The sequence below is a fragment of the Acyrthosiphon pisum genome, chromosome X (genome assembly GCF_005508785.2).
Source record: "Acyrthosiphon pisum isolate AL4f chromosome X, pea_aphid_22Mar2018_4r6ur, whole genome shotgun sequence".
In the NCBI taxonomy this organism is placed as follows: domain Eukaryota; kingdom Metazoa; phylum Arthropoda; class Insecta; order Hemiptera; family Aphididae; genus Acyrthosiphon; species Acyrthosiphon pisum.
This window is the reverse complement of record NC_042493.1, coordinates 29,039,304-29,051,993: the sequence shown is the minus strand read 5'-3', so window position 1 is coordinate 29,051,993 and position 12,690 is coordinate 29,039,304. Positions and strand designations below refer to the sequence as shown.

General features: G+C 26.1%; 2 protein-coding genes across 2 annotated transcripts in view; both read right to left on the bottom strand.

Annotated features, from left to right (window-relative positions):
* The window catches only part of LOC100573828, a 5,626-nt gene extending 2,833 nt beyond the window's left edge, over nt 1-2,793 (bottom strand). The window contains exon 1 of the mRNA XM_003242489.4: nt 2,667-2,793. The gene's annotated coding sequence lies outside the window, so the exon portion shown is untranslated. The remainder of the gene's footprint in view (nt 1-2,666) is intronic.
* A 3,393-nt stretch (nt 2,794-6,186) lies between these two features.
* The window catches only part of LOC100169015 (G-protein coupled receptor Mth2), a 31,066-nt gene continuing 24,562 nt past the window's right edge, over nt 6,187-12,690 (bottom strand). The window contains exons 3-6 of the mRNA XM_016802098.2: nt 12,250-12,328; nt 10,502-10,683; nt 7,726-7,900; nt 6,187-6,794 (exon numbers count right to left, since the gene is read on the bottom strand). Coding sequence (XP_016657587.1) covers nt 6,551-6,794; nt 7,726-7,900; nt 10,502-10,683; nt 12,250-12,328 — 680 coding nt within the window. The 3' untranslated portion in view covers nt 6,187-6,550. The remainder of the gene's footprint in view (nt 6,795-7,725; nt 7,901-10,501; nt 10,684-12,249; nt 12,329-12,690) is intronic.

Sequence of the window (12,690 nt, the reverse complement as noted above, 5' to 3'; positions counted from 1 at the left end):
GTATACAATATACAGTAAAATAAAAAATGCTCATAACTCACTTAAAAAATTGAACTATCGTAAAAAAACCCACATACAAACACAGATAATCTTCTTACCATCAAGTTTCATAATAGGTCGATTCACTCTAATTGTTAAGCTAACGGCATAAAACGTGAACTTCTGAGCGTAAATTTGCTATGTTACGCGTTTGTAAGACGGAGACAACAAATACGGGTGTAGCGTCCTCTTAATGATTAATAAATATTTCTGTGCTGTGCAGCAATATCGCAATAAAACAATTTTTGATTAAGGTTATCTTTAAAATATAGCTGATTATAATATCGAAATAAAACAGTTATTATTATATTTTATTATTTTGTAATTTAATAGCTGTACATTATTTTATGAGTAATTTTAATTTTTACCTTCATGAAATAATTTTTAATCTTAATTGAAATATTGACAATAGGCAGTATAAAAGTTTAAATCAACATAGGTATTAAGAACAATGTAATACATTAAATTGTTTTTAATATTAACTCCAAAAGTATATTTAGAAAAAAAGCTTATATGTAAATATGCATCCATATGGTATCTATCACTAATATTATATTGTACCTACCTATATTCCTGAGTTTTTTTATTTATTTATTTTTTATTCTACAGACAAATTATATATATTTTTACCTAATAATTAAAGTTTACAATTAAAAAAAATATACAAATATTTACCGCCCTTTAGCACATGTTTGTGGCGATGCTAGAGAGTTGTGCTAGTGAGTTGATATAATTAAAAATTTAATTACGAAAACCATTAGGAGTGGAGACGTTGTGTAAGTCTAGCATACTTGTAACTTACTTGCTGTTGTAATCAATTAATCATTACATACTTGTTGTAATAAAATTCAATTGTTAAAAAAAATATATAAAAATGAAAAATATTTCATGGCTATAAATAGAGTAACATCCCGATGAAATTATTCTATTTGATAGAGGTAGTAAAACTTGTTGGAACCTTCAATAAAAATATCTAAAGTTAGTTATGAAAATAAAAGCTTTTATGAATTTCTAACTGAAAAATTTGCCCATGGCTATAATACCAATAAATAGCCAAAATTGTTCGAACATATTACCATGTATGGAATATGTTGATATAAATATTTGGTGAATATTTCAAGAGTATATTATGGGTACCTATTCGTTTTGGAAATGGGAATTCAAACATTTACTATTGCATATCAAATATCGTGACAATTATAAAAGCTCAAAAGTTTATGAAAAGTTAATGCTCCTAACCTTTTGAGTATACTTTTTTTTTGTTATAGGTAGAAAAACATTTTTAGTCTTGGACATGAAAATAAAATCTTTAATGAATTTCTCACTGAAAAATAATTTATAAAATTTTAAAAATTTCTCAGAGCTATAAATAGCTCAAAAAGAGTCAAAATTGTTTGAATGTATGGAAAATGGTGATTTTAAAATTTGGTCAAAATTTCATGTATCTAGGATTTTTTTGTTTTGGAAATATAACAATATATCAAAAATTGATAAATGAAAATTCGTCAATTTATCAATGAATATCTAATGTTGCACAAATTTTTAATTCAGATGCTCATAAAAAATTAATTCTAGTTTCCAGTAATTTTTTTTTTATTTAGAGTAAGAATATTTTTGGGGAGTCTTCTACCAAAGTTTCTAACGTTACTATGAAAGAAAAAAATGATATGAATTTCTAACTGAAAAAAATTTTGAAAATGTTCGACATTTTGCTGAATTTTGTCAAAAATTTAACTTTAAATGTACATAAAAAATAATCGTACTTATGTATTTTTATGAACCTTGTATTATATTTTCCAACTTTTTTAGTAAAAAAGTTTTTATCGAGAATAATTTTAAAAAAATTTACAAATTTACCTATGCATATTGCATAAAAAAAAACATAGCATTGTAAAATCAATACATACTTTCCCTTCACTCACACTCTAAAACAGACCATAATCTACATCTAAAATTAGAATGTAAGCTATAAGGAAATGTTATGGTGTTTAATTATGTCGATATCTAATAATATCGAAATCTAATTTTATACACATATCACTAAACATAATAATCATTTGGTACATCATATGATCTAATGTTAACTTTTCATAATATTTATTTTTCTTTCATTAATTAAAAATATTAAGAGGACGCAAGACCCGCATGTGTTGTCTCCGTCTTACAAACGCGGAACATACCAAATTAACGCTTAGAAATTCAAGTTGTACCTATGCCATTAGCTTAAAAATTAGAGTGAATCAACCTATTATGAAACTTGAAGTTAAGAACAATATCTGTGTTTTTTTGGAAGTATTTTTACGGTAATTCAGTTTTTAAGTGAGTTATGAGAATTTTTTAATTTGAATTTATTAGATATACACGCTATAACTCACTTAAAAACTGAATTATCGTAAAAATACTTCCAACAAAACACAGATATTGTTCTTACCTTCAAGATTCATAATAGATTTGATTCACTCTAATTTTTAAGCTACAACTAAGCTACAACTTTATACCTACAACTTGAATTTCTGAGCGTAAATTTGGTATGTAAACGCGTTTATAAGACGAAGGCAACACATGCGGGTGTGGCGTCCTCTTAATACTAAGTAAATACAAATATTATATTATAAGTAGGTACAAACCTGCTATTTTTATGTTGGTCGTTTGGAAAGGTGATGAAACTCGCTAATGGCAATATAATAGCTTCAAATGGCACTATTTAAATACTTTTTTTTATTATGTAAGTATAGAGTACCTATTAATTTTATTATAAGCATTATATATTTTGTAAATACATCAAATTCGATTAAATGTATACGTTGACGTAACGTTTATAACATATTTTTGTTAATCATAATAATGAAGTAGGTTAAATATAGAGTTTCTACTGTACCTACCTACAAAGTAATTATTTTTCAATTTTAAGATTAAAGTACTTTGAACAGTTTAAATGTAAAAGAATATTTCACCTGCATTTAATCACGTACCTATAATTTATAGCCAACATTTATATCATCGCGTTGTATGTGTATAATAATTTATTATAGATAAATATGTTTAGTAGCATTAATGAAATATAAAAAAAAACTGCGCAACTGGTTCATTCATATCTCTTAATATTTCGTGGACAGGAGTTGGGTCCATAAAACTATAGGTACTTAAAACCTTATCTGGGGTAAACACTATCATTTAAAAAAAAAAGTTGGACAAGTGGGTACCGGTCAGCTATACAGTAGTTATCGAGAATGTCGTTGTAATGGATTATGGATGAATTATATACGAATCCAATGATAAGTCATTGCATACGAAGAATGAAACTTAGCGGATATGTTGTGTTATTTACAGGGGCGACACTAGACATTTATTTCTGGGGGGGCAGGATCCGGGCAAGAAAATTTTCGGTGGGGCAAATATATATTTGTAATTTGTATATTGTTGCTCTATATTTGGATTTTCCATAATACTTTTATTAATGGGATTGATATTTTGGTATATCAGCTATTAAAGACATTTATTTTAATCATATAAATTAGACACTAATGTAAAAGAGAGGAGTAGGTAAACTGATAAAAAGTAAAAATTTGTGTGGATTTTGGTTTTATATTATTTTAAACATTACAACATTTACAACATAATTCGTCGATTATTATGGATGGAGGCAAATTTATCTACAACTATATCTAGATTTAAACTTTTGGATATTCTTTTTTCAATTTTTAATATAGCAACAGATGTTAGTTTTTCATTGCACATATGGTTTCTTAAATAAGTCTTTATTTGCCTTAGACTTGAAAATTTTCGTTCCACTCCTGCGCTTGAAGGTGGTATTATAATAGCAATTTTGCATTAGATAAATGTTTCTGAAAAAGCCATTTTATAGTTGTCTAATAGTTTTGCGAAATCAAGTATAGTCTTTATTTCATAATTATTTTCTTCTTTTTGTCTTTTTATTAATTTTGGTAAAAGTTTTAATTCTACTTCTAAGCTGTCTGTAACAACACCATAATGACTTGCAAAAGGTAATATATTGTCAAAATTTAAAAATGTTGAGTTTTTAGGATTTAATGAACTAATTCCATTCAAAATTGGGCTGTTGATTTTGAATCGTCTATTTAATTCATTTACTATTCTATCAATAACAGGATAAAATATCATAAGTCTTAAATCGTCATTATTTTGTATTTTTCTTGATTCAGATATTGTTTCCGTTAAATAATAAGCAAGATTAGCTGGTTGTTTTTTTGTTCTAACTAATTTTTGAGTTTCTAAATTTTTAATGTTATTATTTTTAGCAGTTAAATTAACTTCTTTTATGAGTATACTGAATTTTTCAATATCATTTCTATATTCATTTAAATGTAAAATCAATGCATTAACAAGACTAGAGCTATATTAGACTTATCTAAGCATACTTGTATTAATAATCAAATTTAATAGCTAAAAAAATGAATAAAAATGAATAACATATCATGGCTTATAAATAGCGTGATATTCCAGTGAACTCTTTCTTTTTGAAAGAGGTAGAAAAACTTGTTGTAAATCTTGTACTAACATTTTTTATGTTGGGCATGAAAAGAAAAACTTTTATGAATTTTTAACCGGAAAATAATTTACTACATTAGAAAAATTTGCATGACTATTAATAGCTCAAAAAAAGTCAAATAGTTAAACATTTTATGTAAGACCAATACCTTTATTTACACTTTTTACAGTCTTGAATCATATGCACGCGTTTAAGTTTACAATTTTACATTATTTAGTAAATTCATACATGCCATCATATTCTGTTTGGCGTGTATGAACTTAACATATATAATAATAATAATAATAATAATAATAATAATCAGTGTAAATTGAAGCACACGCCTACGGAACACAGCATAACATCATCGGCGCAACTATTACTTAATGGAACGATATAATAATTGAGGTTCAAAATGTATTTGTGTAAAAATTACATTTTATTTTATTAAAAATAATAAAAAGTAAACAGCTCAAATATACGCATGCTAATTGTATATAAAAGGTAGTTCATTAAGAGTACGTGATACCGCATGTGTTATCTTCGATTGTGTCTCCGTCTGTGTCTTCGTCTGTGAGGTAACATAGCAAATTCTACGCGAAGGAGAACACATGTATCTCCGTTAATTAAAAAATTAGAGTGAATTAACCTCTTATAAAATCTAAAGGTAATACTATTATCCAGACAACCTCATGGAATTTTTGTTATATTTTAATTTTAAAGCGAGCAATGAGAATTTTAAAATTGTAAATTTTTTGTAAATTTTAAAGTGCTATTAACTCATTTAAAAATTAAAATAAATAAAAAGCTCATGAGGTTGTCTAAATAATAATATCACCTTTAGATTTTATAAGAAGTTAATTTACTCTAATATTTAAATTAAACGATCTACATGTGTTTCGCTGAGCGTAAAATTTGCTATGTGATGGACTTGTAAGACGGAGACAATATATACGGGTATTACAACCTCTTATACGCGGGATAGCCGTTTACTAAACGGCATACTTCTTTGCAACGGATTAACCGATCTCGACCAAACTTGGCACGGTGATAGTGTGGACATCGCTGAGTGCCAACAAGTGGTTTTGTTCGATGTCCTACCTACCATCGATGAATAGTCACCGAAAAACTAAATTTTGATACCTTAATTTTGTTTCCGTAGAAACATAGATCCGCTATAAATCAATAAATCAATAAATACTAAAACAATGTTTGTCCTTCCGTGGTTATAATTTGTTATTTTGGTTTGTCAATTGTAATATTTAAGAAAAATGTATTAAATATAAATGTTTGAGAGTTATATTTGAGAGTAAAAACGCTTCCTCGAACAAAAGCATGTCCCAACAATAGTTTCATCTCAATTTGTACCTTTTCAGTTATCAGAATTTATCAAATCCATGTCATTCAAAAAACAAGTTCAATAAGCTTCTGTGTGTTTAACTCGCTCAGCCCAATTTCTTGCAATCATGATTGCATTGCAGTCCTAGTAATATTATGGTATAAATATGTATATAATACGTATTTAATTATGGAATTGCAGGAAAAACAAAACTTGTTGCTTATATTTTCTTTACAATATACTTTTGTAGTTTATTGGAAAAGAATAGAAAAAAACATTGAAATTAAACAAAAAAGATCAATTACACTATTTAACATTTATTTTGTAATTTTATTAGATAGGATTTATCCATTTCTTATATAAATATTATGCTATGTATTTAGAACAAAGATAAATTATTGGAGTAAAATAAACCATACCTAATATACAATTGGATGGATCTTATTTTTTGATTGATAACTATTATTTTATTTTTATAATAATTACAAAAAACAAATACGTATAATTTAAATATTTAAAGACACAAAAATAATGATTTTTTTATGCCCTAAGTCTTAATATAGAATAATATAATAATATTTACATAATAATATATATTTATATATTCATAATGCAATTTATTTAGAAATCATTATAACCTTTATGAGTACTTCCCAATGCCACATTTATGGCGACCCAGAGATTTGTGTCGATTCACTGTGATCCATTGAACCTCTAAATTTTTTCCATAAGTCCATAATTACTTTGCGTTTGGCCAAAAATATAATAAATATGATAACTCCTTGTAGACTGGTCATTACATCACAACTGTTCCATATGATCCCCTCTTCAATTTGGAATAAAGAACATAGTATCCAAAAAAAATATGAGGTTCCCATAATCAGAAACAGTTTGGTGCTCATTACAAATCTGTCAAAAATAAAATGTTATATTAAGTCAAATGAAAAGATTTTAAATTTTTGACCAATAAATAAAAAATTGTTTAGAAGATTTATATTAAGGGTTCTGGTTGCAATTTTTCAAATTTTCCGCAATTCTATAAAATTTAAAAATTACATTTTATATTTTAGTTGCCACCTCAATTACAATACTTTTCCACTAATCTACTACCCTATATCTGTTTAGGGGGAGGGGTGATAGGGTTTATTATATGGATAAAAATACATATTTCAGGAAAAACTCTCACACCTCGTAGATTGGTCCGATTTCTGTAATTTTTTTTTTTTTTGGATAAAGGAATATTTTTTACGGGGCACATTGGGCTTCGATTTTTGATTACGTTGCTAAAAATAAAAAATAATACAAAAACTAAAAAGTTGTAAAAAATTATTAAATTCTAACTTGTAATATAAGATTTAGAAACATAATTTTGAAAATCCAACTACAATGCGCTCTGCAATAAGTCTTCCTCTATCTAATAAAAAATGAAAATTATGGAAATTTGACCAATATACAAGGCGTGTGAGTTTTTCCTGTAAGGCATGTTTTTGAGCAAAAAAACAGGTCACGCGGAGGCCCCTTAACTAGTGGAGAAGACGGGAACTACTAATTTTAAATAAATCAAATTTTTAGGTTAATAAAATTAGTATATATAATACTAATATACCTAATACCTATATAATAATATATTTTACTATACTACAGTAACATAGATTTTTCATTATCTTCATATTTTTTGATGCTTATCAGTTATAATTTGACTTACCCCACAGAGATTAATTATTGTTTTAAATATTTAATAATGTCTAAATATAATGAATATGTAGGTACACAAAGTAGTTAACAGACTATATTAGGTATGTGCCCTATGTGAATGGATAGTACCCTAATATATCCTTACTTCTCTTTATAAACATGAAAACATTCTGTTTTTGAATCTGACCCTTTGAATCCGTTGAGCTCAGATTTAATTTTTAAAAAATATATAGCAGTTAAGAAGAACATAATTACATTGGCAGTCAGCATAACACTGGAGGGTATCAGGTAGAAAATTAAAATTCCGTAGCGAGTTTTTTCTGGAAAAATATTAAATATAAATTAATAATTATATATTTACAACCATTTTATTCATTATATATTTACAAATTTAATATAGAAAACCTGTGGCGCCGAAGTTCATTTAAAGTTATATCCCAAAATATTAAACTTTATACAAAACATAATTTTATACCGTCGATTATTAGTTTTTTCCCCTATATGAATCCAACAAAAACTTTTTTTCTCAGCCATAAAAATAAGTAAATATTGTAAAAGTTAACTGTTGCAAATAAAATATATGAGTAACAAATATTTTTTAATCTAAATTTAATTAATATTTTAAAATTTTAGGTAACAATATGTATCTTTTGTTCTTTGAAAAATTATCTGTTTAACAACTCATTATGGGTGTGTGTATTTGTATTTTGTGTAAGTAAATAGACAATAATTAAACATTAATAATTAATGTCGTGTATTAATATTAAACTTATAATGATACCAACAATTATTATCTTTAAGTCAAACATTTAAAACGAGCCACTATTATACTATATTGTATAGGTACCACAACCGTCCACGAACCATTCAAAACATGTAGGTATAGCGGCAGCCGCAGCTAGGGTTCGGCTCCACTGCAGAGAACGAACCAAAAAACTTTGTTACCTTAATGTTAACTAAGTTTTTTTTGAATAAAAAACGTACAAATGTATTTTTTTAATAGTTATGCAGTTTAAATTTTGAAAATAAAAATAAACTTTTATTTTTATTTCGAGTTTAAAAGTAAAGTTACTGCAGTCTTACATCTCAGTCCGTTACCGTGCAGTGGTATACTGGTATAGTATTTAGAACTGTTCAGAGGAACAGAAAATTGGCCTAAGGTATTGATACAAAATAATTTAAAAAAAGCATTTTATTTTTAAAACTTTGATTCAATGCTGAGAATACTTAGAAATATCTATATACCTATAGTGGCATTCAAATTGTTGTCACTGCGTGTATATAAAATGTCCACACATTATTAGTTCTTTTGATTTTGACTATTTTTGACGAGGAATCACATTTGCATTCACCTAGAATGATTCAACTCTTATGCAAACTGATTAGAGTAATTTATAAATAGTTGTGTCATATTGTAAACAATTTAGAATTTAAAAGAATAGGTATATAAAATAATAGTTGCTAAATCTTCAAAATGTTAAATTTTGTTCACGAAAAATTTTTAATAACATAGGTTTTTTGTGAAACATAAATATAAAATATTGATTTATTTAATAGCTAAAAGAAAAATTTAAAGCATTTTAGTTGGAATGACATATCGCGATGTATTATTTAAACAGAAAACCACCTCATTTCTTAAATCAATTTTTAAAAACACATTTTATAATTTATATTTTTTTCAAACTTATATTAGATACATAATATTATGATTATTTTATTCTGGGCACAGTCCGCATTCGTCCACAATAGTCAACAGTAATGGTATAAATGTATAATATATTAGCCAACAAATAGACATAATAACCTACCTATGTCCTATATAGTATATACCTATCGTATAAATGCAATTTTCACAAATATATTAAAATGAATCGCTTAAGATTTACTGTAGTTAATTATGCAAATACCTACTTGTTTAAATGCAAATAAACGTGTCCACCCAAGGTCACACAATAATATGATGAATAACAGATGTAGTAACCGTAGGGTTTTAAAATTTTATGAAATTTATTTTCTTGAAATATTTCGTGAAAAATAAAAATATAATGTTTATTATATCTAAAAGTTTATAGTTGTCAATTTCGAAGTGAACATTTTTAATATTTGGTTTATTGTATGAAACAAAGATATTATGTAACATCTTTACATATAATTTATATCTAAATTGTTTAACAGATCTAAAATATAAAAAATATAACAAACAGTGATATTTTCAATTTTCAAATATTTCGAGTGAAGGTGTAGGTACTAAATCAAAATTATGTGTCAAACGTTAATCATATATTTTACACGTTTTCAAGGTAGAAATATCTTATGGTATTCCTAAAATATAGGTACAATATAGCAGAGGCAGTGCTGCACCTGGCATTTAAATTTTCAACCACAATGAATCATCCAATAATTAATTTTCAACATGATCTAATTGTTAAGCTGACAAATATAACAAGTTTGGACTTGTTACTTAAATTTGTCAAAAACAATTCATTCAATTTAGGACTTGTAACGTTTTAGATAATATTGAATTTGTTAATCTATTTATAAAAAATGAATATAATATCCTGAGGTGTTTTTTTTTTTTTTGAAAAACTCTTTTTAATCTATGCCGTTTGAATTATCGATGATACGTCGATTTTGTTGTGGCCATTGTGGCCATTTTATCCTGCCAGCCCAAAATGTCAGCAGTTCTTCGAGATTTTCTCGAATGCTCGACTGCCCTATCCGGCCTTAAGAAGGTATGTGTATTTTGTATTAAATGTGTAATTAAATGTGCTGCATTTGAAGTAAAATCCTGGAACCACATATGATTACATTATATAGTGTGGTCATAAAATATTAACACCGAGCTAAAATTTACAATATCTAAATCTGAGAAAGTAAAAATGTTGAAATTAATTAATTTTAAAATAATTGTGTGAACTTACCTTTAAACCAGCAAAAAGGGTCTCCAATGTCGGGTGATAATTTCTGTAGCGTTTCGTATTCTGAATATTGAAATAAATAACCAGTAGATACGCAAACACTTGAAAATCCCCAACAGTAAATATTATGGTACATAATGGTACGTATTGATATTGATGTATTTCTGTTTATTGAAATGTTGTACCTAAATTAAAAATGTGTTGAATATATTATTTGCAGTTACATGAACTGCTATAATTTGTACTTTTAGATTTTAAAAGCAGCACTTTATACTGGTATAATGCATTAGGTAATAGGTATAAAACTATACAAACCAGATTATGAAATCGAAATAAATTATTTTGATTTTGATTTCAACTTTGCTTATTGCTAACTATTATTTTTTGTGATTTCACTTAAAAATTATATATTGGTTTTATAATTTGATGAATTTGATTCTTTTTATTTATATATTTTTTTATTGTGTTGCATAATATTGATTATTTTTTTTCTGTTCTTTATAATTTCGCTTTTACAATCTTACGATTTTAATTTTGGTATCTGCCTACGAGCCATACATAAGCGTGTTTCATGTAATATTCTTGGATGTTAAACGGTTCTACGAAAACAAAATTTCTTACTCATGAACAATTATTAAATGTTTTGCTTTTGTTGAATATTAAATTTGAATTAAATTTATTTTTACAATTTGAATCGATTTATTAATAAAAATTATCAAATGATTGTTATTTTGATTTAACTTGATTGATATTATTACTAATGATTTCATTGAGGAATATTATAGATATCTATCTTTAATAGAATAATAAACTACCTAGGTAATTGGTATATAGCAATTGGTAATATAATAAATATCCTATACGTATAATTAACAATAATATTTAAAAACATAAATTAATATTCTCCATACTTTATGGGTACTATGTACCTATTCAATTATTATAATATTATTCATGACTTGTTTCTCCTATAGGTACATTACTGATGAGTAGGAATTTCACACACGACTTTATTACCTATAATAATTGCTATTTATATCAATTTTTCCGATTATTATTTATTCCAGACAATTAAATACCTTTTTTAATATACGATCATGGGCGGTTCTTGACAAATCCAGGTGGGAGTGAAAAAACTTTAAATAAATATGAATATAAATGTCTATTGATGGGACCATGATAAGTAATTTTATACTTATAAGCTTATAATATTACTTTTATTATATACTTCATCGTCTATTTTTAGATAGGTTATAAAATAATTTTATTTATAGATTATCAATATTTGACGTTTTTATGTCTTAGAGTTACTTCAAATTTAGACTTTTGCATATGCTATAGAGTGGCCACTCATCACTGTCCACCACAAGCCCACAACAATAAGTCCGACACTGGTTATGACAGTAAAAATAGCCTTCCAAGGTATCATAAATATGAAATTGATTTTATTAAAAGGTTTAAATTAATTATATAACAATAATATTATGTAATGCACAAATATGCAGTAAGTGGTAACATTCATGTATCCACTCCACACTCGTAAACTTATAAAATTATGTTAATATCAAACGATTTGTAAGTCTTATCCCGTAACATTATAATTCTAATAGAAAATGACAATTTTTAGTTACTACTTATAAGTTTAATTATAATTACTTGCCTAGCTAAGATGTTTATAACACCAAATGAATATAAACATTATTGTTTTCCATATTTTTTTACCATATTATGTAAGAATATAATTTACATACCTTAACATCCAGTAAATATCGAAGCATATTACGTTTAACCAGCAAAATGTTGCCAAATATGCAAATAAATGAAAATAACCTACAATTTATAATACATTAAATGAATTCAAAATATATAAACAAATAAAATATTAAAATTAATAGTAAATTAATGTGGAAGCCAAAACATGTATGTCGAGAAGACAACTTATAATAACAATATATTTTATATTTATTGTTGTTTAGTTTTTAGATGCATGGACAATAAGTTGCGTGAAGTTGCTCCCCCCCACATGGCAATTTTCACTTCAAATCTTCACCAATATTTTGTATTTTGGTTTGCAAATTTCAAAGATAATTTATTAAGTTCTGACTATCTTATATATATGGTTAAACCCAGGGGAACCCACAAATCAACTCTCCAACCTTTATTTAAGATGAGCTGAATATGAAATACACTTT